Below are 26,859 nucleotides of genomic sequence, written 5' to 3'. Positions count from 1 at the left end.
TTGGTCATTAGAATGTTCCCTGTATTGTACATTGGTCACTAGAATGCTCTATGTTTTCTACATTGGTCACTAAAATGCTCTGTGTATTGTATAGCAGTCACTAAAATTCTCTGTGTATTCTACATTAGTCATTAGAATGTTCCCTGTATTATATAGCGATCACTAGAATGCTCTCTGTTTTGTATGTTGGTCACTAGAATGCTCCCTGCATTGTTTAACAATCTCTAGAATGCAGTGTATTCTACATTGGTCAGCAGAATGCTCCCTGTTTTGTATAATGGTCGTTAGAATGCTCTCTTTATTGTATAACAGTCACCAGGATGTTCTGTGTATTCTACATTGGTCACTAGAATGCTCCCTGTATTGTATAACAGTCACTAAAATGCTCTGTATATTCTACATTGGTTATTAGAATGCTCCCTATATTGTACATTGGTCATTAGACTGTTCCCTGTATTGTACATTGGTCACTAGAATGCTCTATGTTTTCTACATTGGTCACTAAAATGCTCTGTGTATTGTATAGCAGTCACTAAAATTCTCTGTGTATTCTACATTAGTCATTAGAATGTTCCCTGTATTATATAGCGATCACTAGAATGCTCTCTGTTTTGTATGTTGGTCACCAGAATGCTCCCTGTATTGTATAACAGTCACTAAAATGCTCTGTGTTTTCTACATCAGTCATTAGAATGCTCCCATTATTGTAAAATGACACTAGAATGCTCTGTGTATTGTATAATGGTCACTAGAATGCTTCCTGCATTGTACATTGGTCATTAGAATGCTCCCCGTATTGTACATTGGTCACTAGAATGCCCTCTGTATTGTATATTGGTCACTAAACCCACATTAGACAAACCCCACCCATTTGTCTGTTGCGGCGCACTGATAGAAAAGCCTCAGCCACTTGCTTGGGTTCGCCACTCAAGCTAAAAGTTGCCAGGTTGCCTCTGCCCCCTAGTGCACAGAAGTCTGACTGTGTCTCTGCAGGTTGGTCCTCCATGAGTGTGCGCAGCATAAACAATTTCTCTGCAATCTAAGATCTTAGAGCTGCTACAGCGATTGACGGACTGTGCAGAGCTCTGAATGTGGAAGAATGAGCGGAATAATATCTGCTGCTTTCTGTGCTACATCTTTATTTCTAATTAAACTGTTTCATTTCCGATGTTTTTCTCCCCATTATATCCAGAATAATATACTGAGCTTAAGCTGTGTGTGATAAGGGTTTTGCTGCCTGCTGCTGGGAGAGGTCTGGGGTTCTTAATATTCTGGACTATTGTGTAGGTAGCAACACAAGCTTACAAGACAAGTAAACCATGAAATGTTAATTTCCAGATATAACTCATGTAAGTAAAATATATTGTAAGAGCAGCTCCCTTCAATATGGCAGCTCCTGGAGGGGAGAAACAGAGAGCATGATGGGATATTTACAAACCCTTCAATTACGTCATGTATATTATCCGTAATAAACAAACTTTCATATCCCTTTTATATTAGTGTTAATTGGTTATTTACTCTTTAATATATGATACTCTGAGAGCTGACCATCACCACCACACAACCTGCACTAACATTCACACTATCATCTGCACCACCACACAACCTGCACTAACATTCACACTATCACCATCACCACCACACAACCTGCACTAACATTCACACTATCATCTGCACCACCACACAACCTGCACTAACATTTACACTATCATCTGCACCACTACACAACCTGCACTAACATCCACACTATCACCATCACACAACCTGCACTAACATTCACACTATCATCTGCACCACCACACAACCTGCACTAACATCCACACTATCACCTGCACCACCACACAACCTGCACTAACATTCATACTATCACCTGCACCACCACACAACCTGCACTAACATCCACACTATCACCTGCACCACCACACAACCTGCACTAACATCCACACTATCACCTGCACCACCACACAACCTGCACTAACATCCACACTATCACCTGCACCACCACACAACCTGCACTAACATCCACACTATCACCATCACCACCACACAACCTGCACTAACATTCACACTATCATCTGCACCACCACACAACCTGCACTAACATTTACACTATCATCTGCACCACTACACAACCTGCACTAACATCCACACTATCACCATCACACAACCTGCACTAACATTCACACTATCATCTGCACCACCACACAACCTGCACTAACATCCACACTATCACCTGCACCACCACACAACCTGCACTAACATTCATACTATCACCTGCACCACCACACAACCTGCACTAACATCCACACTATCACCTGCACCACCACACAACCTGCACTAACATCCACACTATCACCTGCACCACCACACAACCTGCACTAACATCCACACTATCACCTGCACCACCACACAACCTGCACTAACATCCACACTATCACCTGCACCACCACACAACCTGCACTAACATCCACACTATCACCTGCCTGCACTAACATCCCGCACTAACACACAACCTGCACTAACATCCCCCTCCACACACACAATCACCTGCACCACCACACAACCTGCACTAACATCCCCCTCCACTCACACTATCACCTGCACCACCACACAACCTGCACTAACATCCCCCTCCACTCACACTATCACCTGCACCACCACACAACCTGCACTAACATCCCCCTCCACTCACACTATCACCTGCACCACCACACAACCTGCACTAACATCCCCCTCCACTCACACTATCACCTGCGCCACCACACAACCTGCACTAACATCCCCCTCCACTCATACTATCACCTGCACCACCACACAACCTGCACTAACATCCCCCTCCACTCACACTATCACCTGCACCACCACACAACCTGCACTAACATCCCCCTCCACTCACACTATCCCCTGCACCACCACACAACCTACACTAACATCCCACTCCACTCACACTGTCACCTGCACCACCACACAACCTGCACTAACATCCCGCTCCACTCATACTATCACCTGCACCACCACACAACCTGCACTAACATCCCCCTCCACTCACACTATCACCTGCACCACCACACAACCTGCACTAACATCCCCCTCCACTCACACTATCACCTGCACCACCACACAACCTGCACTAACATCCCGCTCCACTCACACTATCACCTGCACCACCACACAACCTGCACTAACATCCACACTATCACCTGCACCACCACACAACCTGCACTAACATCCACACTTTCACCTGCACCACCACATAACTTGCACTAACATCCCCCTCCACGCACACTATCAGCTGCACCACCACACAACCTGCACTAACATCCCCCTCCACTCACACTATCACCTGCACCACCACACAACCTGCACTAATATCCCCCTCCATGCACACTATCACCTGCACCACCACACAACCTGCACTAACATCCCCCTCCACGCACACTATCACCTGCACCACTGCACACCCCTATCTCCGTCGCAATTACCCCTCCATAACCATCGCCAAACTCCCATATACAGCTCCATCTGCCTCACCATCATTACCAGCAATCTCTCTCCCACACAACATTGTGATCACAAATATCACCAGCACCTCCCACCCGTAAAACAACCAGCCTTACAGCAGCCAGACAGCACTGCACGCTGACCTTACAGCAACCAGACAGCGCTGCACGCTGACCTTACAGCAACCAGACAGAACTACAACCTGACCTTACAGCAACCAGACAGCACTACAACCTGACCTTACAGCAACCAGACAGCACTGCAACCTGACCTTACAGCAACCAGACAGCACTACAACCTGACCTTACAGCAACCAGACAGCACTACAACCTGACCTTACAGCAACCAGACAGCACTACAACCTGACCTTACAGCAACCAGACAGCACTACAACCTGACCTTACAGCAACCAGACAGCACTACAACCTGACCTTACAGCAACCAGACAGCACTACAACCTGACCTTACAGCAACCAGACAGCACTACAACCTGACCTTACAGCAACCAGACAGAACTACAACCTGACCTTACAGCAACCAGACAGCACTGCACGCTGACCTTACAGCAGCCAGACAGAACTACAACCTGACCTTACAGCAACCAGACAGCACTACAACCTGACCTTACAGCAGCCAGACAGCACTACAACCTGACCTTACAGCAACCAGACAGAACTACAACCTGACCTTACAGCAACCAGACAGCGCTGCACGCTGACCTTACAGCAGCCAGACAGAACTAGAACCTGACCTTGCAGCAACCAGACAGCACTACAACCTGACCTTACAGCAACCAGACAGAACTACAACCTGACCTTGCAGCAACCAGACAGCATTGAACCCTGACCTTATAGCAACCAGACAGAACTACAACCTGACCTTACAGCAGCCAGACAGCACTGCATGCTGACCTCACTACAGAATGGCTTCCACATTCACCTTTCCCTCTAATGTAAAAATGCATATTTCATATTTTATTTGAAGTGCTTACATTGTGCACACAAACGCCTGAAATAAGCTTTCAAAGACTATTCCTCCAGCTGCCGTTTGATGTGGCTGGGGGTAGGAGTCACAGGCCCGGTCAGAGTTGCTGTTTATAAGAGTTTCTCTATATAATCAACTCAGTGCCGAGAGAAGGAGAAACCTAGAGAGACTATAGATGGAATCTACTAAAGGTCAGTTTTCCTAACCTTTTTCAAATCAATAAAAATCTCCAAACAAAAACGATAATTAATTGTCCCGACTCTCCACTCTGTTATGCAGTGATTTTCCTGCAGATCCATGGGATTTGTAGTGACTTTAATAGATTTAGAAGATTTTACCAGCGATGTTTTAAGAATCTCAACAGCTTCTTCCCTTCATTTCAATATCACATTAGTTTCACTGGCATCTTCTAGTGTATACACTACATGTACAAATCCCTTTAAAATGAATGAGAAAAGCTCTGATAATAAATTAATGAGCATGTTCTCCTGGCCCAACGGGGGGTGGGGGAGCTTTTTTTTTGCATTTGATAACAGATTTAGTGATTAGCAAATTCATCTAGAAATCACTATTGAACTACATAGCGATTGTTATCAGCATGTCAGTTGTACTGCGCACGTACACATCCGCACCTGCGCACAGGCCCGGTGAAGTAAATTAATCGACTAATGATCACCAGTGATATTTTTTTTCATAAACGCCAGTGATCATTGATTTTTTTATAAACTTGGGCAGCAAGGTGGCTGAGTGGTTAGCACTTCTACCTCACAGCGCTGGGGTCTTGAGTTCAATTCCCAACCATGGCCTTATCTGTGAGGAGTTTGTATGTTCTCCCCGTGTTTGCGTGGGTTTCCCCCGGGTTCTCCGGTTTCCTCCCACACTCCAAAAACATACTAGTAGGTTAATTGGCTGCTATCAAATTGCCCTTAGTCTCTCTCTGTCTCTGTGTATGTATGTTAGGGAATTTAGACTGTAAGCTCCAATGGGGCAGGGACTGATGTGACAGAGTACAGAGCTGCGGAATCAGTGGCGCTATATAAATAAATGGTGATGATGATGATGATGATGATGATGATGAAAACCCTAAATAGACACCTAGACAACATATCCTGTTAAATTGGGCTTTGTTCCTAACTGATGTCCACAGTTACACTCCTGTTGCTGTGGAACTGCAAGTCCCAGCAGGTTTACAATAACTTTTTCTCCCAAACATAACGGGTCTGATTTATTAAGGAATATAAATGCCAATACTTGCAGTACTTTACATTAAATCCAGAGTATATACGTCAGTGAGCAGAGCAATGTCCAATTCATCTTAGAGCGGGAAGGATCCTTAATACAGCCTATGATTTCATAGGCGGAACAGCAAGAGGTGTAGGCGTTTGCATGTAGTCAATGTACAGTAAGGGCGTACCAAGCAACGTCCGATTCAACCATTGGGCATCTCCAAGGCATGATATTTTCAGTCGTATCACTTGCACCAGCTACAGGTCAGGTGTAAGTGCTGATTACTAGTGATGACGGCTGTGTATACAGCTAGAACATGTGTTTGCAACCAGGAGCAACTATAGCAATGTATTTTATGTACAGTAGACACTAATAACACCATAATAAATGTATTTTATTAGTGGGGGATTTCTTAAAAGTTTTTTTAAATGTTTTGTCATTAATGACTTTATTATTATCAGGTGACAATAACTGAGTAGTCTATTTTTGTCTTCTGTGCGTTCTTTTGTGACTTTATATTCCACATACGTATTGGACGTATCCTGCAGTGTATTGTCTGTGAGCAGAATGAATCTTCAACCCTATTCATTAACAGATGTTTCTTCAGATTCGCTCCATGTTGAATACGGACGTGCTTGTGCCCGATGTACATGCGGTTTTTAAAAAAACGCACATTACGTTCGTTTTGCGTTTGTTAATAAGGTCCAACGTGATTCTAACAAAACGTGCGCAAAAAAATTATTTAGGGAAAATCAAACAGTAACAACAGCGACACACTCTGTCAGAGATGGTACTACACCCGATCAGTGACAATGTATGTGCATTGGTTCTGAAGGATGCTTCTTAGGTTTATCACTGTCTGTGCAATAGAGCAAAAAGCATTATTTAATGCTATGCTTCATTTAGCAATACAGTTGTAAAAATAATACTTATCTTGGCCATTTACATGTAAGCTACGAATAAAAAGGCCTGTAGCAAGATTTGACTGGTCCAGTTTCGGATTTGCAGTTTCAAATCCTAATTTTCCTGTAATTGTGTGTGCAGGACACAGAACTATCGCTGGCAGAAGCTTAGAATATAAATAAGATTTATTATATACATGCCCCTACTTCATTTTAATTTACAAATTAGGGTTCCAATTCTGTTTTGGATTTAGCAAAATCGTTTGCAAAAGCATTCAGTCAAATGCTGAAATATAGATTTGGTGCGTCCCCAGTGCAAACTAGCAAATATGTTCAATATTTTCATCATGTCTGATAGGAGAATGCTTTATGGGCCACACTTCTATTAATCTAGTAACCAGCCCCGTCCAAAATAAAAAACATGATTTGCATCCAATTTCCTGTCTCTCTGCAATATAACATATTGATGGGCTGATTTCATTTTCGCCTTGCAGCCTGTAAATAATGATTACTATTAGGACAAATGATCCCATCTCATCAGTGCTTGTGATTGCTGATAATGTCGGCCAGATAAGCTGCTTGTAATATGAGATAAACGCTGAACGGGGCTTTAGAATTCTCTTCATTCATTACTCGTGCCCAATATCCGTGCGGCTGATTCCTTTACATCTGCAGGATGGATGTACCTGTGGAAGGTTCATCGCATAAGGGGCTCTTTAAGATTTTTCTGGATTTTTGCCCCGTTAAGTATCATCTGTCATCGCAACAGTAACAGATGACTTTTCGGAGCAATTTACTATAGAAGGAATTTCAGATGCCATTTGCATTAAACAGCGCGGGGGACAGCAGTAACGCTGCAGGAGAGATCTGAGGATCTGTGATGCTCTCCCCATAGGACTGAATGGCTAAGCTTCAGCCATCCGGGCCAAGCTCCGAAAAAGCTTAGATAAAATTGCCCAGATTGCAGTCCCCATTGAGTATTATGGGGACTGCAGTTTAATGCGGTGAACAATTTACTTCAAAATGCCACAACCATGCGGAAAAAGCCATTTCCGCATGGTTCAGGTATAGGCCCCTAAATCCTTCGGGTTGTTTTCCAATAATCACTACTGAAACGTGGAGAGAGCCTGATTTGTGGGCATTAAACAAAAAGTTCTATATTTTCTTTCTTTCTTTCTTGATCCATCGTATTCCGGGGGGAAAAAAAATGAAATCTGACAACAACAGGGGGGGGTTATCCGCCATTTGGACTACAGTGGATGAAGTAAGAAGATAGAAAACTTTTATTAATTAAATTTTATTTAATTAAAATGTCAACATTTGTATGTGTCTATTGCTACTCTTGTCCCACTATACTGGATGGTGGAAATCATAAAGCCAAACGCTCTAATGTGTAGAGGCTTTTAAATATTTTTTATTTTTCTTTATAATATTTTGTAACATATGTTTATATATATTTTTAGTAGTCCAAATCTGTGCATAATATTGTCCTACCCCTTACCGCCCCAGACCAGCATCACTGGGATAGCTGAGAATCCGGTAAATTGTGGCAATAAGGAATCTATTCATAAATAAGCCCATTAGTATTTATAAGTAGGATCATAGAAAAGATGTATCTTTTTTAAAGAAGGTATATTTAAATGTATGTTTATTTAAAGTGCAACAAGAAGCATTGCATATCTGTTACAAAAATCTAACAAATCACTTGGATCCCCAAATCCACACATTGCAGAACTGCTGAGCTCTGGTCATTAAGAGGGAAATAAATATATATATATATATATATATATATATAACAGGGTGTCGTGCACCTCAGATTGTGCAGGCGGGCCTAAACTTAAAGCATGGGCTTGTAGAGCAAGATGGCGCATTTACGGAGGTAAAAATGTTTTTACCAGCTGAAGGGTGGAGAGCGGGCGTGTCCTGTGTAAATGGCGCAGTCGGTGTGCCTGGTTTTGCAGAGCAGCGCATCGATGAGATTCAAGGCAATAAATAATGCAAAACCAAGCAGTATATAAGGAAAAATATATATATATATTACTTAATGAAAGGGGAGGTTCTGCAGGGGGGAGAGGTTGGCCGTTGATGTGATGATTACACTTTTGCACAGTTTGTCTCTTCAAATTTTACCGCCTCTCTACAAACCTAGGCGCACATCAAGTCATTGCCGTTGTCTCCCGATGCAAAACCAAAGGCATTCTGGCCATCCGTTGTGAGCTGTATTTGAGGTCTGGTGGCTTTGAGGCCTGTTTTCTTCCTTTTACAATACAATTTTCACAAGCAGGTGATCAAACCATTTACAAACAGAAATAAGCACTGCTTGCGTCTGAGACAAAGACAAGCAATAGAACGGCTCTAGGACAGAGCCGTGTGTGATGAAAGCCCACACAATGACAGTCATATTTTCTCATTTGCTCCTGGCTGGCGGGAGGACAGTGGGAAGCCAGGAAAATGCCACAAATAAGCTACAGTCTTCATATTAATGCACAAAGGGGCCTCTCTTTATAGGAGCTTTAAGTCTAAATTTAGAAGACAAAAGAGCTTAATTTATGCATTTCCAATCCGGCTATTTCAATATGGAGGCTGCTTGTGATATTTCAAGTGCAAAAATATTTTTCTATGCATCTGTGCAACATTACTGAATGTATTAATATAAAATAAAATCAGCAACACTAAAACAGGGTGTGTAATGAACATGTACCGATTGCTCATACTTCCACTGCAAAGTGTTTATTACATAGTGCCAAGTTGTCCAAGAGAATAAGAGTCTACCAATCGGAACATTGCTTAGATCAGGGCTGGACAAATCCAGGGAGACAGGTAGTCAGTGTAACTGGACAGTTACTGCAGGCCGCTAATTCTTGGGAGTCATTTCAATGGATGTCAACGGAAACGCATCTTCTCCGTACCCTTACCAAGTCCTGCTGGCTCCTTTGACCAGTGGGCTCCTGAGCGATACATTATTATATTCATCTCCAGCTTAGATTAAGTTGGTGAACATCTAATAAAATCTAACATTCTATTGGATAATAGGGAGTGTCGATTGTTGCCAAAATACAGTGATTTACTAGAGAGAATGTCAGTCGATCGAGAGTTTAATGAGCAAACCATCATTTACTAATCCACCTTCACATAACCTTGTCTCATTTCATTCTCTCACCAGTTTGATAAATCTCTTTTCTCAACTCAACCAATTTCCTAGGGCCCCCCTCCTTCAATTCCCAGACTACTAGTATATCAGACAAGGCCTTAGGAGAGTCCAAGGGTCCAGAGTTTGCTGCCGTAGGACTGAGCCTCAGAGATTTCCGCACAACCAGGACCTAAAAATAAGCTGTAGCCAAACCCAGCAAACAAAAAACATGAAGAATATACACGGTGCAAAGTTATTTACTGCTAATAATTAGCTCATAATAAGAGATGTTATAAATGGTTTAATGAATAAGACTAATAAAATAGATATTTATTTGGTGGCTATTGTTAAACTTAAACATAAAGGTAATGATTCATTAAGGCACGTCAAACAAAAGTAAATTGCATTTTTTTTTTAAACGCACGTAATGCGCACGTCTGTATTCAAGAAGGAGCGGATCTGAAGAAACGTTTTGTGTCGAACACGGATGTAGGTGTGCTCTGATCTGACAGACCAGACACTGCAGGATACGGCCCATTTGTATGTGGAATATAAAGTCTCAAAAGAACGCACATAAAAAAAAACTTATTTAATGCCACCTGTTAAAAAAAAGCTAAAAAGTCTTTTTTTAATTCCAGCCCCATAAAATACATTTGCAGCTTGTTCCTGATTGCAAACACATGTTCTAGCTCCATACAAAGACGTCATCACTATCATTCGGCGCTTACACCTGACCTGTAGCTCGTGATAAGACTGAAAAATACGTAGCTTAGAGATGCTTGAATCAGACGCTACTGCGTGCACTCCAGCTTGGCACGCCTTTACTGTACATTGATTACGTTCATATGCCCACTCCCCTCCCCATTCTGCCCATGAAATCGTAGGCTGTCGTAAGAGACCTCTGCGCTCGAAGATGAATTGGACATTCTTGCGTTCAAATAAATCTTAGCCCCTCTTTAGCAGATCATGTTCCTTTTTGTATGCACTGTTTATTATTTGCATCTCTCTATAGTCTCTATATTCTTTCTATCTATATTTTATTGTTTGTATAATAATTGTGCGCATTTTTATATTCCTTTTTGATTTTTCATTTGTTGTTTTTGGTGATCCTCGGTAAATTTAAAGTACGTAAATGTTAAAGAAAAATTATATTTTTCTTTCTTTACTTCAAAATGTTGTCATTTGATTTTTTTTCCACATCAAATCGACGAAAGCCGAGTTGATAAAATAGGACTGTTGTCCTAACATCAAAAATAGTCCGGCAAACAAACTGGGGAAACGTTTGCTCATCCGTAGTCACAAGGCTGAGTATCCAGCAGGGAATATGCTGCGAGTGTAGATACTAATTAAGTGTGATTGTGGGGGGTCTGTTCATTTTTTTTTGTTTTAAAACAATTTGAATAAAGAATGAATTTAAGAGTAACAGCTCTTACAAGCTTGTGAGTATCAGCGCACAATCATATTCACTATGGTGTAAATAATATCTTTCAGCACCAAGGACAGAGTCTAACCAGCCGGCAGCTTCAGTCATACTCTATAGTCCCATATAAGAGGAGACAGAACTTTGTATCTTGGTTAGTATGAAATTCTCACACAACTAATCTGATAGGAAATGGGACTTAGCAGAACGTTGGTGATTCTATAGAAAATAAATATTGATCCAGTGTATCACATGAGCACAGAAACACTGTGTAATCCAAGCCAAAAAAAGGCTGACCTGTGATGTCATGCGCTTAGATTTGCATTAATTTGCATTATGGGAGGGATTATTCAAATGAGCTTCAAGGGGGTGGAGCATTTGCCTTGCAAAATAACCTTAATATCATACCTGCTGAGAGCTGGAGGATATTGGGTATCAGAATATAATTTTAATGGGATTAATCAGGCACATATCACATGAGAAAGCACAAATACCCATTTACAGTGTCACAAATAAAGACAACGGGCCTGATTCATTAAGGAACTTAAATTAAGAAGTTTCTTATGTAAGTCTACTAGACAAAACCATGTTACAATGCAAGGGGTAAAAATTAGTTTTCTGTTTTGCACATAAGTTAAATACTGACTGTTTTTTCATGTAGCGCACAAATATCAACTTTAAATTTCAGTGCACAAATAAGCTATCAAGTATTTGTGCGCTACATGAAAAAAACAGTCAGTATTTAACTTATGTGCAAAACAGAAAACTAATTTGCACCCCTTGCCCCTTGCATTGTAACATGGTTTTTGCCAGGAGACTGAAATAAGAAACTTCTTAATTTAAGTTAATGAATCAGGCCCAACATGATTTCCCCTCACACTCCAGACTTCGATGAGGATCCACTGAGCAGAATTTTAGGAGCAAAAAATTAAAATGTAATTGAATAAATAGGAGTGTTCCTAAAGATATATGACGGAATTTGAAGCTTTATTTTTATTTTTTACACCATAAATATTTCTAACAGGTATAAGCTCCGGGAGGGAAATAAATCCATAATTAAATTAGCTGCTCATCCACATATTCTAAATTTAGTCTCAATGGATGTATTTCATCGAGATAAATCTACACCCGGGTAAAGCAATGTGTGGTGTGTGTTAGAACCACAAGTACCAGCATGCCCTGACAGCCACTTGTAAAAGCGCTACATGAAATGATTTGCAGCGAAGAACCTGTAACACGTATGTAATGTTCATGTCACGCGCTCCTCTACGGTGTGGGTAGAACACACATTTTCTGCATCTCTGGAGTAATTCCCCCGGAGAGAGGCGAGGAGGGGGTGGACAGGTTATAACACTTCTCCCTGTTGCCCACATCCTCCAGAAATAGACGTTACGAAGTGAGCGGAATGATTTTAATGCAGGGAGATATTGATTCTCACGCACTGCAGGAGAAAGAAGAGTCTCCTTAATATAAGAATATTGTCTTTTCCTAGGTGCTTGCTCTTCCTCTCGCTCCAATTAGCTTCCCCCCCCCCCATCTCTCTTCTGCCCCCGTTCTCTTCTTATCCACTCAGTCTGGTTTCCGTTCATTACCTGCCACACTCAACCACCCCCTACAGCTGCCCAGATGGCCACTTTAAACTTACTTCCCCTTTTTCTAATCTTTGGCTCAGCATCTTGCTGATGTCCCCCTTTTACTGTGGAAAATGTCAGTCCCATTGCACGGATTATGCAATATATAAACTATGAGTCTTCTGACGCCAGTTTGTACAGCATACCCCACGTGAAATCACTGCGCACAGAAAGTGGGCACATGATTATGCGATCTGCATAATTCTGGCACTTACACCCACCTACACCTGGAGAGGCTGGATGGGCGAGGGAAGGGGGGTACTACAGTTAGCCTGATACAGTGAAGTCGTGTTTACCCAAATCCACCTGCAGAAACACGCATAGAGTCCTGTTAGGAGACAAATCTTTTGACCTGTTATAGGCAGAAGCAAATACTCACGGATGTTCATCACCATCATCAACATTTATTTATATAGCGCCAGCAAACTAGGCGCAAACGCTGATGACGCAAAGGTGGTCTCATCTGGAGAGGTGTACTGCTGTGCATTAGGGGCGGAAATACGCTATTTTCTGCACCTTTTTTTTTTACATTAATTTACTAACATTTTGCAACCAACTCTGCATCATAACATAATGAGTGTAAGAAAATCTGTTTTTATAAACGCTGCTTTCAGTTGTTACAGTTACATTAGATGCACTAAACGTTAGGATAAAGGAACACCCCATTTTCTGTCAGTTTCATCTTCCTAGTAGATTTTGTGGCTTTTATTAGATATATGAACAAATATTGATCTACACTGTATAGAAAGGGAACATGATATACAAGTCGGGCAGGTAGATAATGTCGTTTGAAGGTGGAACTCTCACTTACTGATATGCTGGTCTATTCTGTAGTATGTATTAGTCATTTTAGAGGAAGTGATACAGTCTCTTGGATGTAGGCACTATTTTCCCTCAGTTAACAAAAGAAAAACAAAGCAATATAACAAAAGTCCTCAATCAATATTCAGGAGAACGCAGCCCAACATTTCTAAATTAAAAATCAGGACAAAATAAACCTGGGGCTAGATTTAATAAACTGCGAGTTTGAAAAAGTGGAGATGTTGCCTATAGCAACCAATCAGATTCTACCTGTCATTTATTTAGTGCACTCTGCAAAATGACAGCTAGAATCTGATTCGTTGCTATAAGCAACATCTCCACCTTTTCAAACCCTCAGTTTAGTAAATATACCCCCTGGTCTCCGATTCACCCAATCCACACTCCCAGTCTGCCAGCCAATCAAATTTCATCATGACCACGGTTAATGAATGACAATTCTTGGTGGACAGGTCAGTAAGCTCTTAGGTCAAAGTACCTCAAATTCTGTACAAATATCCATTTACCCATTTCTTTCAAATTGCCACTTGTTAGGGCTATGTGTGTAGATCTGTACAGATAAGCTCATAAAAAAATTGTTTACTAAGCTTCGAGTAATAGCAGACACCTTGCTCTACTAAATATTGCACATATAGGTGTTTGTGGCATGTTTAGTTGTGCACATGAAGCTGTTTCTTCTTTTGTCTTGTACACAAACGGCTGCTGAACTGTTTACATGTAATGAAATGCAACAAAACTTTGCTAGATGTTGCACATTTAAGTCTTCTCCTTTGTGTGTTTGGTAGGAAAACAAGCAATATAGTAAAGATCACTCTGCTCCTCAATGCTCCAAAGACACACTGGAAGGTCAATTGGCTTCTGACTAAATGAATCTTATTGTGAGCAGGTGCCCATGTTCTTGGGAATACAGATTACAAGCTCCACCAGGGCAAGGACTGAATGATTAAATATTCTCTGAAAAGCACTATGTAATATGTAATAAGAGTTAATAAATAAAATGTAGGAAAAGATGAATATCTGTGTGTTGTGCACTGGACTATCCTGTCCTGCATCCTTTCACACATAACCCCCTGATTAGAATGGCTATCAGTCTGGATTATCGCACCTCAGAACGCTGTTAATAAACTGTCAGTGGATTAGACGACACAATGGGGACCTGTCCCCCCTCTGTTCTTCGTTCTGTTTCCCAGCTCCGATAACCCTGGCAGTGCTGGCTGCACAGCATAATCTCTCTACAGTGTTTTGTATGTAAATATAACTGTAAATAAAACATTGCTCTCCTAAATGCACAGATCTGAGCTTCAACACAGCCCAGAGAGCAGCATCTTGTGATGAGGGGGGACACAGAGGACAAACCTTTTCTGCAATACATAGAAAATAATGTACTGCAGAACTACAGAGTGTAAAGTGTGACTGCAGAGCAGTGTGCGCCCGTACATATAAGAGCGCAGACACAGGTATTTAGTGGATAAAATAGAGCAGAGCACAGTACTTCAATGAATAACATAAAGCGGAGCACTGCACTGGAAGATGAAAGGGGATTTGGAACACAAGATCAGACTACTGTGCTATGCAGAATGCTCAGTCTCTGTCCAGTGACCTCTCTGTCCTGCACCATGTAACCAGCACAGCCCCTATCCAGTGACCTCTCTGTCCTGCACTGTGTAACCAGCACAGCCTCTATCCAGTGACCTCTCTGTCCTGCACCATGTAACCAGCACAGCCTCTATCCAGTGACCTCTCTGCCCTGCACTGTGTAACCAACACAGCCCCTATCCAGTGATCTCTCCGTCCTGCACCATGTAACCAGCACAGCCCCTATCCAGTGACCTCTCTGTCCTGCACCATGTAACCAGCACAGCCCCTATCCAGTGACCTCTCCGTCCTGCACCGTATAACCAGCACAGCCCCTATCCAGTGACCTCTCCATCCTGCACTGTGTAACCAGCACAGCCTCTATCCACTGACCTCTCTGTCCTGAACTGTGTAACCAGCACAGACCCTATCCAGTGACCTCTCTGTCCTGCACCTTATAAACAGCACAGCCCCTATCCAGTGACCTCTCTGTCCTGCACCTTATAAACAGCACAGCCCCTATCCAGGACCTCTCTGCCCTGCACCATGTAACCAGCACAGCCCCTATCCAGTGACCTCTCTGCCCTGCACTGTGTAACCAGCACAGCTCCTATCCAGTGACCTCTCTGTCCTGCACCTTATAAACAGCACAGCCCCTATCCAGGACCTCTCTGCCCTGCACCATGTAACCAGCACAGCCCCTATCCAGTGACCTCTCTGCCCTGCACTGTGTAACCAGCACAGCCTCTATCCAGTGACCTCTCTGCCCTGCACTGTGTAACCAACACAGACCCTATCCAGTGACCTCTCCATCCTGCACCATGTAACCAGCACAGCCCCTATCCAGTGACCTCTCTGTCCTGCACCTTATAAACAGCACAGCCCCTATCCAGTGACCTCTCTGTCCTGCACTGTGTAACCAGCACAGCCCCTATCCAGGACCTCTCTGCCCTGCACTGTGTAACCAGCACAGCCCCTATCCAGTGACCTCTCTGTCCTGCACCTTATAAACAGCACAGCCCCTATCCAGGACCTCTCTGCCCTGCACCATGTAACCAACACAGCCCCTATCCAGTGACCTCTCTGCCCTGCACTGTGTAACCAGCACAGCCCCTATCCAGTGACCTCTCTGTCCTGCACCGTGTAACCAGCACAGCCCCTAACCAGTGACCTCTCTGTCCTGCACTGTGTAACCAGCACAGCCCCTATCCAGTGACCTCTCTGTCCTGCACCTTATAAACAGCACAGCCCCTATCCAGTGACCTCTCTGTCCTGCACCATGTAACCAGCACAGCCCCTATCCAGTGACCTCTCCATCCTGCACCTTATAAACAGCACAGCCCCTATCCAGTGACCTCTCTGTCCTGCACCTTATAAACAGCACAGCCCCTATCCAGTGACCTCTCTGTCCTGCACTGTGTAACCAGCACAGCCCCTATCCAGGACCTCTCTGCCCTGCACCATGTAACCAACACAGCCCCTATCCAGTGACCTCTCTGCCCTGCACTGTGTAACCAGCACAGCCCCTATCCAGTGACCTCTCTGTCCTGCACCGTGTAACCAGCACAGCCCCTAACCAGTGACCTCTCTGTCCTGCACTGTGTAACCAGCACAGCCCCTATCCAGTGACCTCTCTATCCTGCACCTTATAAACAGCACAGCCCCTATCCAGTGACCTCTCTGTCCTGCACCATGTAACCAGCACAGCCTCTATCCAGGACCTCTCTGCCCTGCACTGTGTAACCAGCACAGCCCCTATCCAGTGACCTCTCTGTCCTGCACCATGTAACCAGCACAGCCTCTATCCAGTGACCTCTCTGCCCTGCACTGTGTAACCAACACAGCCCCTATCCAGTGACCTCTCTGTCCTGCACCTTATAAACAGCACAGCCTCTATCCAGTGACCTCTCTGTCCTGCACTGTGTAACCAGCACAGCCCCTATCCAGTGACCTCTCTGTCCTGCACCATGTAACCAGCACAGTCCCTAACCAGTGACCTCTCTGTCCTGCACCTTATAAACAGCACAGCCCCTATCCAGTGACCTCTCTGCCCTGCACTGTGTAACCAGCACAGCCCCTAACCAGTGACCTCTCTGTCCTGCACCTTATAAACAGCACAGCCCCTATCCAGTGACCTCTCTGCTCTGCACTGTGTAACCAACACAGCCCCTATCCAGTGACCTCTCTGTCCTGCATCATGTAACCAGCACAGCCCCTATCCACTGACCTCTCTGTCCTGCACCATGTAACTAGCACAGCCTCTATCCAGTGACCTCTGTCCTGCACCATGTAACCAGCACAGCCCCTATCCAGTGATCTCTCCGTCCTGCATCATGTAACCAGCACAGCCCCTATCCACTGACCTCTCTGTCCTGCACCATGTAACTAGCACAGCCTCTATCCAGTGACCTCTGTCCTGCACCATGTAACCAGCACAGCCCCTATCCAGTGACCTCTCTGTCCTGCACCATGTAACCAGCACAGCCCCTATCCAGTGACCTCTCTGTCCTGCACCATGTAACCAGCACAGCCCCTATCCAGTGACCTCTCTGTCCTGCACCTTATAAACAGCACAGCCCCTATCCAGTGACCTCTCTGTCCTGCACCATGTAACCAGCACAGCCTCTATCCAGTGACCTCTCCATCCTGCACCATGTAACCAGCACAGCCCCTATCCAGTGACCTCTCTGTCCTGCACCTTATAAACAGCACAGCCTCTGTCCACTGACCTCTCTGTCCTGTACACTTCTCACAGCTATTTCCCACAATCCCTATAGCATCCAGATTCTCTGCATGTAGAGCTGCACCAGTCGGAAACCATCATCCATCCATCCAACCATCCACAACTCCCCTGGTGCAGAGCCTTGCAGAGCATTGTGCTGCACAACACAGCAATACACCCACCACACAGACCAGATGATCTTGAGTAATAAAGACGTTATTACACTGTGCAGACCAATTCACACAGCAATAAAGAAGCAGAGCTGCACGCGCTCCCAGCTCAGCAGATTAATATACACTGGGGGTCTGCAGCACAGGAAAATCACTGATACGGGAGGATTGAACAGAGTGGGGACAATTGTATGAGCTTTCCCTCAGCTGCCTGAATGTGAGATTAAATCTGAAATGATGCTCATCAATCCTGGTCTATACGAGGGGGCCAGCGCAGGTTTATAAATAACACACAGGTTAATCCAGATATATTGACATGAATATGACCTCTGACCTGCTTGTAGATGACTATTATACTGTTGCAGGATACCACTACGGGTCTTGGTACCCCAATCAGACACCAGTTTTCCAATCAGCTGACAATACAAATCTGCATATGGCCATGAAAGGGTTCACGATTCTGTACACACATTTGCACCGCATGACATAAATGCAGAAATGCCCCTATTATGCAAGGTCATGGAGGAAAGGGGCTACAGCTGTTGTGGAACTACAAATCTCAGCATGAGCTGCCAGCATTGATAGTTTTATTACACCAGCCAATTTAGACACCTTTCATGTTTTCTGCCCCTACTGCTGGCTCTTGAGCTGATGTAGAACTACAAGTCTCAGCAAGGGTTATACTCCCAAACACCCAGCTAATTTAAGCATGTTTTCCTGTTATTTTGTCCTGAAAAGGGCTCGGGCAGCCGTCAGTACTTAAACTGTTGTAAAACTACAACTCCCCCATGCAGGAGTTCCTAAAACTGACAGGTTCATAACACTGGAGCACCAGAGGTTGCTTCCTATAGTAAAACGACATGTATTTTCAGGTTACTTCTAGACTGGTTTGTGGCTGATATCAGGTTGATTGACAGCTGTCTAAGAACTGGACTGGGATGCAAATAAGTGGAGGAAGCTGGGGATCGTTAATAGAAGTATTAATATGAAATTGTGGTTTGTTTTTAAGCCCCATCCTATGCCATGGTGCTGTACCACTAACATTTGGATAGTACATTGATGTGCAGCTATGAACACACCAGGAACTGGCTGACAGTTTGAAGGAAGAAAGGATATAAGGCACCATTTGGGGATGAAATACAGCCAGGATGCTTAAAGATAACAGAAAGCTCCTATAGATAGAGCACAGGTAATTTTCAGTGAAAAGACCCTGCAAGTAATGCAGCATATTCGGGTTCAAGAAAGACCCCATGGCTGTACCCAAGTTCAACACAACGCTGAGGAGCCACCCTCTATAATGTATCTTATATAGGACAATTACACCTCAATCTCTGACACACGACAACTGCCACACAGGGGTAATTATGAAACATTTGCCCCAGAGATACTTACTCCGTTTTCCTCCCCATAATGGCTTTGCACAGGGTGGGGGGCTTGTGCTGGTGGATCTGCGGGGAGCTCCGGGGCGCAGGACTCTGCCCGGTCTCCGGCTCGTCACTGTGCTGGGCAGGAGGAGGGTGCTGGTGCCCCTGTGGCTGGGTCTGCGCCTGGGTACGCAGTGGGCTCTCCGGCGCTCCCTGGACCTGTCCGGCGCTCTGTACCTGGCTCGGGGGTTGCGCCTGGTTCTGCGCCTCGGTGGAGGATGGTGGCTGGGTCTGAGGCTGGATGGGCACAGGCTGGATGGGCACGGGCTGGACGGGCACAGGCTGGATGGGCACAGGCTGGCCCCGCAGGCTCTGGTTCTCGCTGCCCAGCTGGTCCAGCCTCCTCTCCAGCTCATCGATGCGCTGGCGCTGGGTGTGGATGAGGCTCTGCTGGTTCTGCACGATGCTGGTCAGTTCCCGCAGGTAGAGGACGGCGCGCACAGGGTTCTCCAGGAGGTTCTCCATCCCGGGTCCCGGCCAGCGACACACTGAGGGGGAGATCTGCGTGACAGCACCGGTGGGAGGAGGAGGAGGACTGGGAGGGCCCGGCCTTGACATCACACTCAGGGATGTTATATAATGGGGGAGGGGGCTGGATGCTGAGCCTTTCCCCTTACACCTCATGTAGAGTGTCAGCTCTGCAGGTGCTGGGGGTGGCTGAGCAGGGAGGGTGATATTCTCCTTATTGCTGAGCACTTCTCCCCCTTACACCTCATGTAGAGTGTCAGCTCTGCAGGTGCTGGCTGAGCAGGGAGGGGGCTTTTCTCCTTAATGCTGAGCCTTTCCCCTTACACCTCATGTAGAGTGTCAGCTCTGCAGGTTCTGGGGGTGGCTGAGCAGGGAGGGTGATATTCTCCTTATTGCTGAGCACTTCTCCCCCTTACACCTCATGTAGAGTGTCAGTTCTGCAGGTTCTGGGGGTGGATGAGCAGGGAGGGTGATGTTCTCCTTATTGCTGAGCACTTCTCCCCCTTACACCTCATGTAGAGTGTCAGCTCTGCAGGTTCTGGGGGTGGCTGAGCAGGGAGGGTGATATTCTCCTTACTGCTGAGAACTTCTCCCCCTTACACCTCATGTAGAGTGTCAGCTCTGCAGGTGCTGGGGGTGGCTGAGCAGTGAGGTGGCTGTTCTCCTTATTGCTGAGCACTTCTTCCCCTTACACCTCATGTAGAGTGTCAGCTCTGCAGGTGCTGGGGGTGGCTGAGCAGGGAGGGTGATATTCTCCTTATTGCTGAGCACTTCTCCCCCTTACACCTCATGTAGAGTGTCAGCTCTGCAGGTGCTGGGGGTGGGAATTAGCAGATTTTATCACATTAATGGTAAAATTTAAAGTCTTGCCTGGAAAACGCCCCCAGTTGATTCTTGTACATGATTTAATCTGTTTTTAAGATTGTTGCCACTACACTTAAGAATATTATTGAGCTATATGCCCCTTTATCTCATCCAAGTATTAAAAGTAAATTCACAGTAATAATATCAGGCATTTTGTATAGTAAATACCTGTTTATGCCTTTTTGCACAGTGGAAGTTCACACATTCTAATAGAATATTCTGTTACTCAAGTTGAGGATTTGCCTCTATTATTTATCCTCTGCCCTGAACACCTATATTATTATTGTTACTACGTAACATTATAGTAATACTGCTTATATTTTCTCTTCTTTCTTGCAGAAGAGTGTAATAAAGTGAGGATGGATACCATCCTCACTTTATTACACTCTTCTGCAAAAAAAAATAAAAAAATATATATATATATATATATATATATATATATATATATACTATGTTATAGAATTGATAAAAACATTAGTCTTGTGCAGTCAGAGTCACAGAGAATGGGTCAGAGTTTATATTTGTTCCAAAGTATTGGTTAACTATAAAGTGTTCAATTTTCTAACATAAGGGGGTGAATGTATCAAGCTGAGAGTTTTCCGGCGGGTTTGAAAAGTGGAGATGTTGCCTGTAGCAACCAATCAGATTCTAGCTATCATTTTGTAGAATGTACTAAATAAATGATAACTAGAATCTGATTGGTTTTTCAAAACCGCCGGAAAACTGTCAGCTTGATACATTTACCCCCTGGTCTTACTCTCCTATTACTAGATAACGGCTGGATTGCGTCATCTCTAACTGCAATGATGGGTTCACGTCAAAGGGAAGATCGTGTATTATCCATAGCATTAACAGGTCAGTCCTGTAGCTGCGGAATTTTTAGTTTAATTACAAAAGTATGTCTGTGATGATTGGTACAGAAATAAAATGTCAGAGTAATATTTTTCTCCATTTTATGCATTGGCTGATTGTCCACAGCAGTCAGCTCTCACCTGGTGTTCTCTGTATAGAACACAGATACTTAGTGACAATACATGGTCCATCGCTCCATGGTGACACTTGAGAGCGCTCATCCCCGTTCATGTGGAAGCGATACACACAGGAAACGCCGGATGCCATGTCTTCACACCATAATGTGTCACCGTGGAGCAGTCTGAGATCTACTAATGCTTTTATAGCTGGAAAATCTCTGAGGTTCAGGATGCCCATGCGACACCACCCTAAGGGTTAACTCATATGTGGAGTTTAGCTCCATTATTTAGTGACTAGAGGAGGAAGCTGTAAATTCCCAGACTACATTCTGTTCAAACCTCTTGTTAGAAGCAATCTGCAGCTCACAATTAGAATCAACTTTAATATGTTTGTTTTTCCACAAGACGGCAGCAGAAATGTTAATAACAATTGTCACGTACAATACTCACCTCGTCCTGTAGGACGTACAACACAGGGATAATCACATCACAACCACCTGGTTTGTCTAAAAAAATAATTATGTGACCAAACTGTTATATCACCCTCACTATCTTTTTCCAAAAGTCACACATTGCCCAAATAGGTCTCAGCATCATCTGGACATCCAGGACTATGTACCTCGGCAGCTGTCATTACCCATCTAAATCTCTCTACATCATGTTTGCATTTGCTCCTTTTGTCTCTCATTACTCACTTCATTTTAGGGGGGAATTAAATTCCCCCATTAACACTGCAGCGTTAAACCTAGTACCCTTAATATGGTAATTTTAACATTGATTTCTGAGCTGTGAGCAAAAAGCCGGTGTTGAAATGTATTAACGGTAATAATGAGCACTATTACCGTAATATTAGTAATAGTGTGTGGGCTGCGTTACTTTTGACAGTAACGCAACCAATTTAATATGACCCTAAGAATGTAAACTCTTACATATTGAGTCCTCTACTCTTTGTCTCATGTCTGTACCCTGTGTCTCATGTCTGTACCCCGTGTTTCATGTCTGTACTCTATGGGGCATATTCAATTCCGATCCCGATCCGCGGGATCGCGCCGGAACGGCCGCGAACCTAATCTGCGGTACCGCAATAACGTGGATTTTCGTACGCAGCCCGTTCCGGATCGGGATCGGAATTGAATATGCCCCTATGTGTCATGTCTGTACTCCGTGTCTCATGTCTGTACTCTGTGTCTCATGTCTGTACTCTGTGTCTCATGTCTGTACTCCGTGTCTCATGTCTGTACTCCGTGTCTCATGCCTGTACTCCGTGTCTCATGTCTGTACCCCGTGTCTCATGTCTGTACCCCGTGTCTCATGGCTGTACTCTGTGTGTCATGTCTGTACCCTATGTGTCATGTCTGTACTCTGTGTCTCATGTCTGTACCCCGTGTCTCATGTCTGTACCCCGTGTCTCATGTCTGTACCCCGTGTCTCAAGTCTGTACTATGAGTCTCATGTCTGTACCCCGTGTCTCATGTCTGTACTCTGAGTCTCATGTCTGTACCCCATGTCTCATGTCTGTACTCCGTGTCTCATGTCTGTACCCTATGTGTCTCATGTCTGTGCCCAGTGTCTCATGTCTGTACCCTGTGTGTCATGTCTGTACTCTGAGTCTCATGTCTGTACCCCGTGTCTCATGTCTGTACCCTATGTGTCATGTCTGTGCCCTATGTGTCATGTCTGTACCCTGTGTCTCATGTCTGTACCCTATGTGTCATGTCTGTGCCCCGTGTCTCATGTCTGTACCCTATGTGTCATGTCTGTACCCTGTGTCTCATGTCTGTACCCTATAGGGGCATATTCAATTGTTGGCGTTACTGCCTAAAGTAATGTGGCATGCGCACTATTACCGTCATTACGGTAATAGTGCGCATAAATACCATTATTACGGTACATTTCTCGCTAGATTTCAGCTCGCGGCTCAGTGAGCTGCGAGCTGAAATCCAGCTTAGTATTACCGTAATTACGGTAATACTTTTTCCGTGGCGGAAACCGCCAAACAATTGAATATGCCCCTATGTGTCATGTCTGTACCCAGTGTGTCATGTCTGTACCCTATGTACCCTATGTCTCATGTCTGTACTCTATGGGCCTAAATCATTAAGGCACACATACTGAGCGCATTGTGTGTTTGTTATAAACCGCACGTAAATCGTCTCTTCGTACTCCTGAAGTCAACAAGGAACGGATCTAAAGATACGTGTGGTGATGACTACGGGTGTAATATTTCTCTGCTCTACTAGATCAGACACTGCAGGATACGTACGATACTTATGTGGAATATGAAATCTCAAAACGCATAGAAAAATAAAAATTAAGCAGTTACCTGTCAATTCTGTAGTCATTTATCATTATACACAGAAATTTAAAACAAAAAAAAATATAATTTTTTTGTACCCTTGGAAAAACACTCATTAGGCTGTTCTTAATGTCTACTGTACAAAACGGACATTTTTATAGTTGCTCCCGATTGCAAACACATGTTATAGCATGCATATACACACGTCATCACTACTGATGAGGACTTAAACTAGCCCTGTAGCTGGAGCAAGAGATACGGCAGAAACACAAGTAACTGTAAAATTTGACGTGGCTGTGCACACTCGTGCTTGGCACGCCCTTACTGTAAATTCACTACAGCCAAGACCAAAAGACCACCATCTCATCATCATCATCATCATAATCATCATCTATCTCAAAAGTATTGCAGATTGGAAATGGGTGTACTCTGCTTTATGCAGAATAGAATGCGTATTTCTCATTTCAATAATGTTGCTCTAGAAAAGGAAATCCCGTTTTTGTTCTGCTTTGCAAACCCATGCACCTCGCTGGAAATCTGGAGATAGTTGTGCAAATCAAGATGCATTTTGGGTCCAAAGCTTAATTTGCGCTGACAATGAATATTTTTGCACTTAGGACATTACTCCCATCGTATTTAAATTCATTGGAGGTGAGAAGCTACAGGGCAAGATTCAAATAAATATCTGTAGGGATAGGGAGCGCAGCAACAACTAATCGGGTGACGTCTCGCCTCTCATAAGTGAGGCGTTTCAGTACACACCAGCTAAGAAAAATGTTTAAATTGTTGACTCTGGCTCCATTTTTCAGCCGTCATTGGCGCCAGAAGTTTGCATCAATGTCAAGTTCGCCAGGTCTCCAACCCTTGTAACTTATCATGTTCAAATCATGTATGTAGTAGAGATGTTTTGGATCTTGATTAACTTCGGGTTTTGGCAAAACCACCCTCGCGTGTTTTGGTTTTGGTTCCCTATTTTTTTCTAAAATCCCTATTTTTTTTTGCTAAAACCACATAATATGGCTCTTTTTTTGTTCTTACATTATTATTAATCTCAATAACATTAATTTCCAGTCAATTTTTGTCAAGTGACAAGAACACTGCTATACCTCCTGCTTCTGTGTGAGCAATGGCACTGAGCAATGTCACTGGAGACTAGAGAGTGACAAGAACACTGCTACCTCTCCTGTTTCTGTGTGAGCAATGTCACTGGAGTATGGAGAGTGACAAGAACACTGGTACCCCTGTTTCTTTGTGAGCAATGGCGCTGGATCTCCTGGGGAGGGAGGTAATTATGGAATCCAAAACCCGAGAGATCCGACAATGCAACAATGACGTTTTGCCTCGATTCAGATCCGAGGATGAGCGAGCCTACTTGGATCCCCTAAGTTCGGGTGGGTTCAGTTTTCAGAAAACCGAGCCCGAGCATCTCTAGTATGTAGGAATGAAATCTTGTTTTTCTGCCCTAGTAAAGTGCTTAACAATAGTGACTTGGTCATTGAAAATACAGAAAGCCCTTATCTGCCATCATCATCATGACTGTGTGACGCACAGCCATCAGCTTGCAAAGCATGGTACAAAGGGTTTCATGTCACAAAAGAAGATAACGCAAACACACACACACACACGTGTTCTTTTCTTGTCATCTCAGATCTGCAACAAAGACTAATACAGGCACAATAACACACAGCACAGCTAGCCAGATCGGCACAGCGAGTTCTTCAGCGAGTGAGGAAGAGAGAAAGAGATTAGAAGAGAGACCAATGGAGAGGAAGGAGGAGGCAGTCAGAGGGACACAAGAGAGGGGACAGTGAGCAAATGCACCAGGCAGAAAATAATAAAATATCCTACGTTAATTGGTCACATTAACATTTAAGGCATCGGTATAAAGAGTGTTCGGGTGTATTGATGCAAACTGCTGTGAATGGCTCCAGGGACTCAAGGACAAATGTGTAATAAAAGACACTAGACCGGGGAAACCAGATTCCTTGAGGACAAAGCTTCCTGGTACATTTTAGCAACAAACAGTTTATCGGAAGCCGTTATAAATTCTCTTTATTTCCTATGTGTCACCTTGGCTGTTATTGGGAAGATGTAAAGTACCTGTTGTATGCAGGGCCATAAGTAGGTCTCTGAGCGGCAGCCAACCAGGGCGCAACGGGGGTCTGTATAGAAAATAATATGTTAGGTTCATTTGGTTAAACTTGAAGGCAAATGGGGTGTTTTCTTTTTTGCCCCAGGAGCTAACATTTCTAGTTATGGCTCAGACTGAGTGATTGTTAGACCACGTACATCAGAGCAGACACTCCTCCATTAATACGTAAGAATATTCATACCCGGGTGCTGGATGGGCACGGGGGTAATGAATTAATGGGTGGGAGAGAATAATTACAGGATGGGGGGTGACCTCAACAGTAATGTTGTTTAAATGGGTAGAATCATTATTGAGGGTGAGAGAGGAATTGGGAATTACAAGGTTGCAGTGTGGAAGAGGGGAATGAATTACAGAGTTTAGAGAGATGGAATGAATTACAGGGTGTTGCCGAATTCCGATTAGGTCTCCCGGCCTCCCGTGACTGCATTCTGCATGATAGAACAACAGGTTTGTGCCATTTCGCCTAATGTAAGTGCAGGGCCGGTGCTAGGGTCCCCCCCCCCAGCACACTGCCCCGCCTCCTAGGTCTCAATGTGCTGCCCCCCCCCCCCTCCCCGGGTCTAAATGTTCCCCTCCCCTCTCTTTCCTTACCTTAAAGATGAC

General features: G+C 44.1%; 1 protein-coding gene across 7 annotated transcripts in view; it reads right to left on the bottom strand.

The window, feature by feature from the left end:
• IQSEC3 (IQ motif and Sec7 domain ArfGEF 3) overlaps positions 1–20,112 on the bottom strand; it is a 74,446-nt gene extending 54,334 nt beyond the window's left edge. For 4 of the 7 annotated variants that reach the window (XM_075210575.1, XM_075210576.1, XM_075210577.1 and 1 more), the window contains exon 1: positions 19,474–20,112. In XM_075210575.1, coding sequence (XP_075066676.1) covers positions 19,474–20,063 — 590 coding nt within the window. In that variant the 5' untranslated portion in view covers positions 20,064–20,112. The remainder of the gene's footprint in view (positions 1–19,473) is intronic. The other 3 variants (XM_075210579.1, XM_075210581.1, XM_075210580.1) reach the window with 1 other exon arrangement.
• Between the last annotated feature and the right edge of the window lie 6,747 nt (positions 20,113–26,859).

This window comes from Mixophyes fleayi, chromosome 4 (genome assembly GCF_038048845.1).
Source record: "Mixophyes fleayi isolate aMixFle1 chromosome 4, aMixFle1.hap1, whole genome shotgun sequence".
Lineage (NCBI taxonomy): Eukaryota > Metazoa > Chordata > Amphibia > Anura > Limnodynastidae > Mixophyes > Mixophyes fleayi.
Note: the sequence above shows the minus strand (reverse complement) of the source record. Positions and strands in the feature narration are given on the sequence as shown.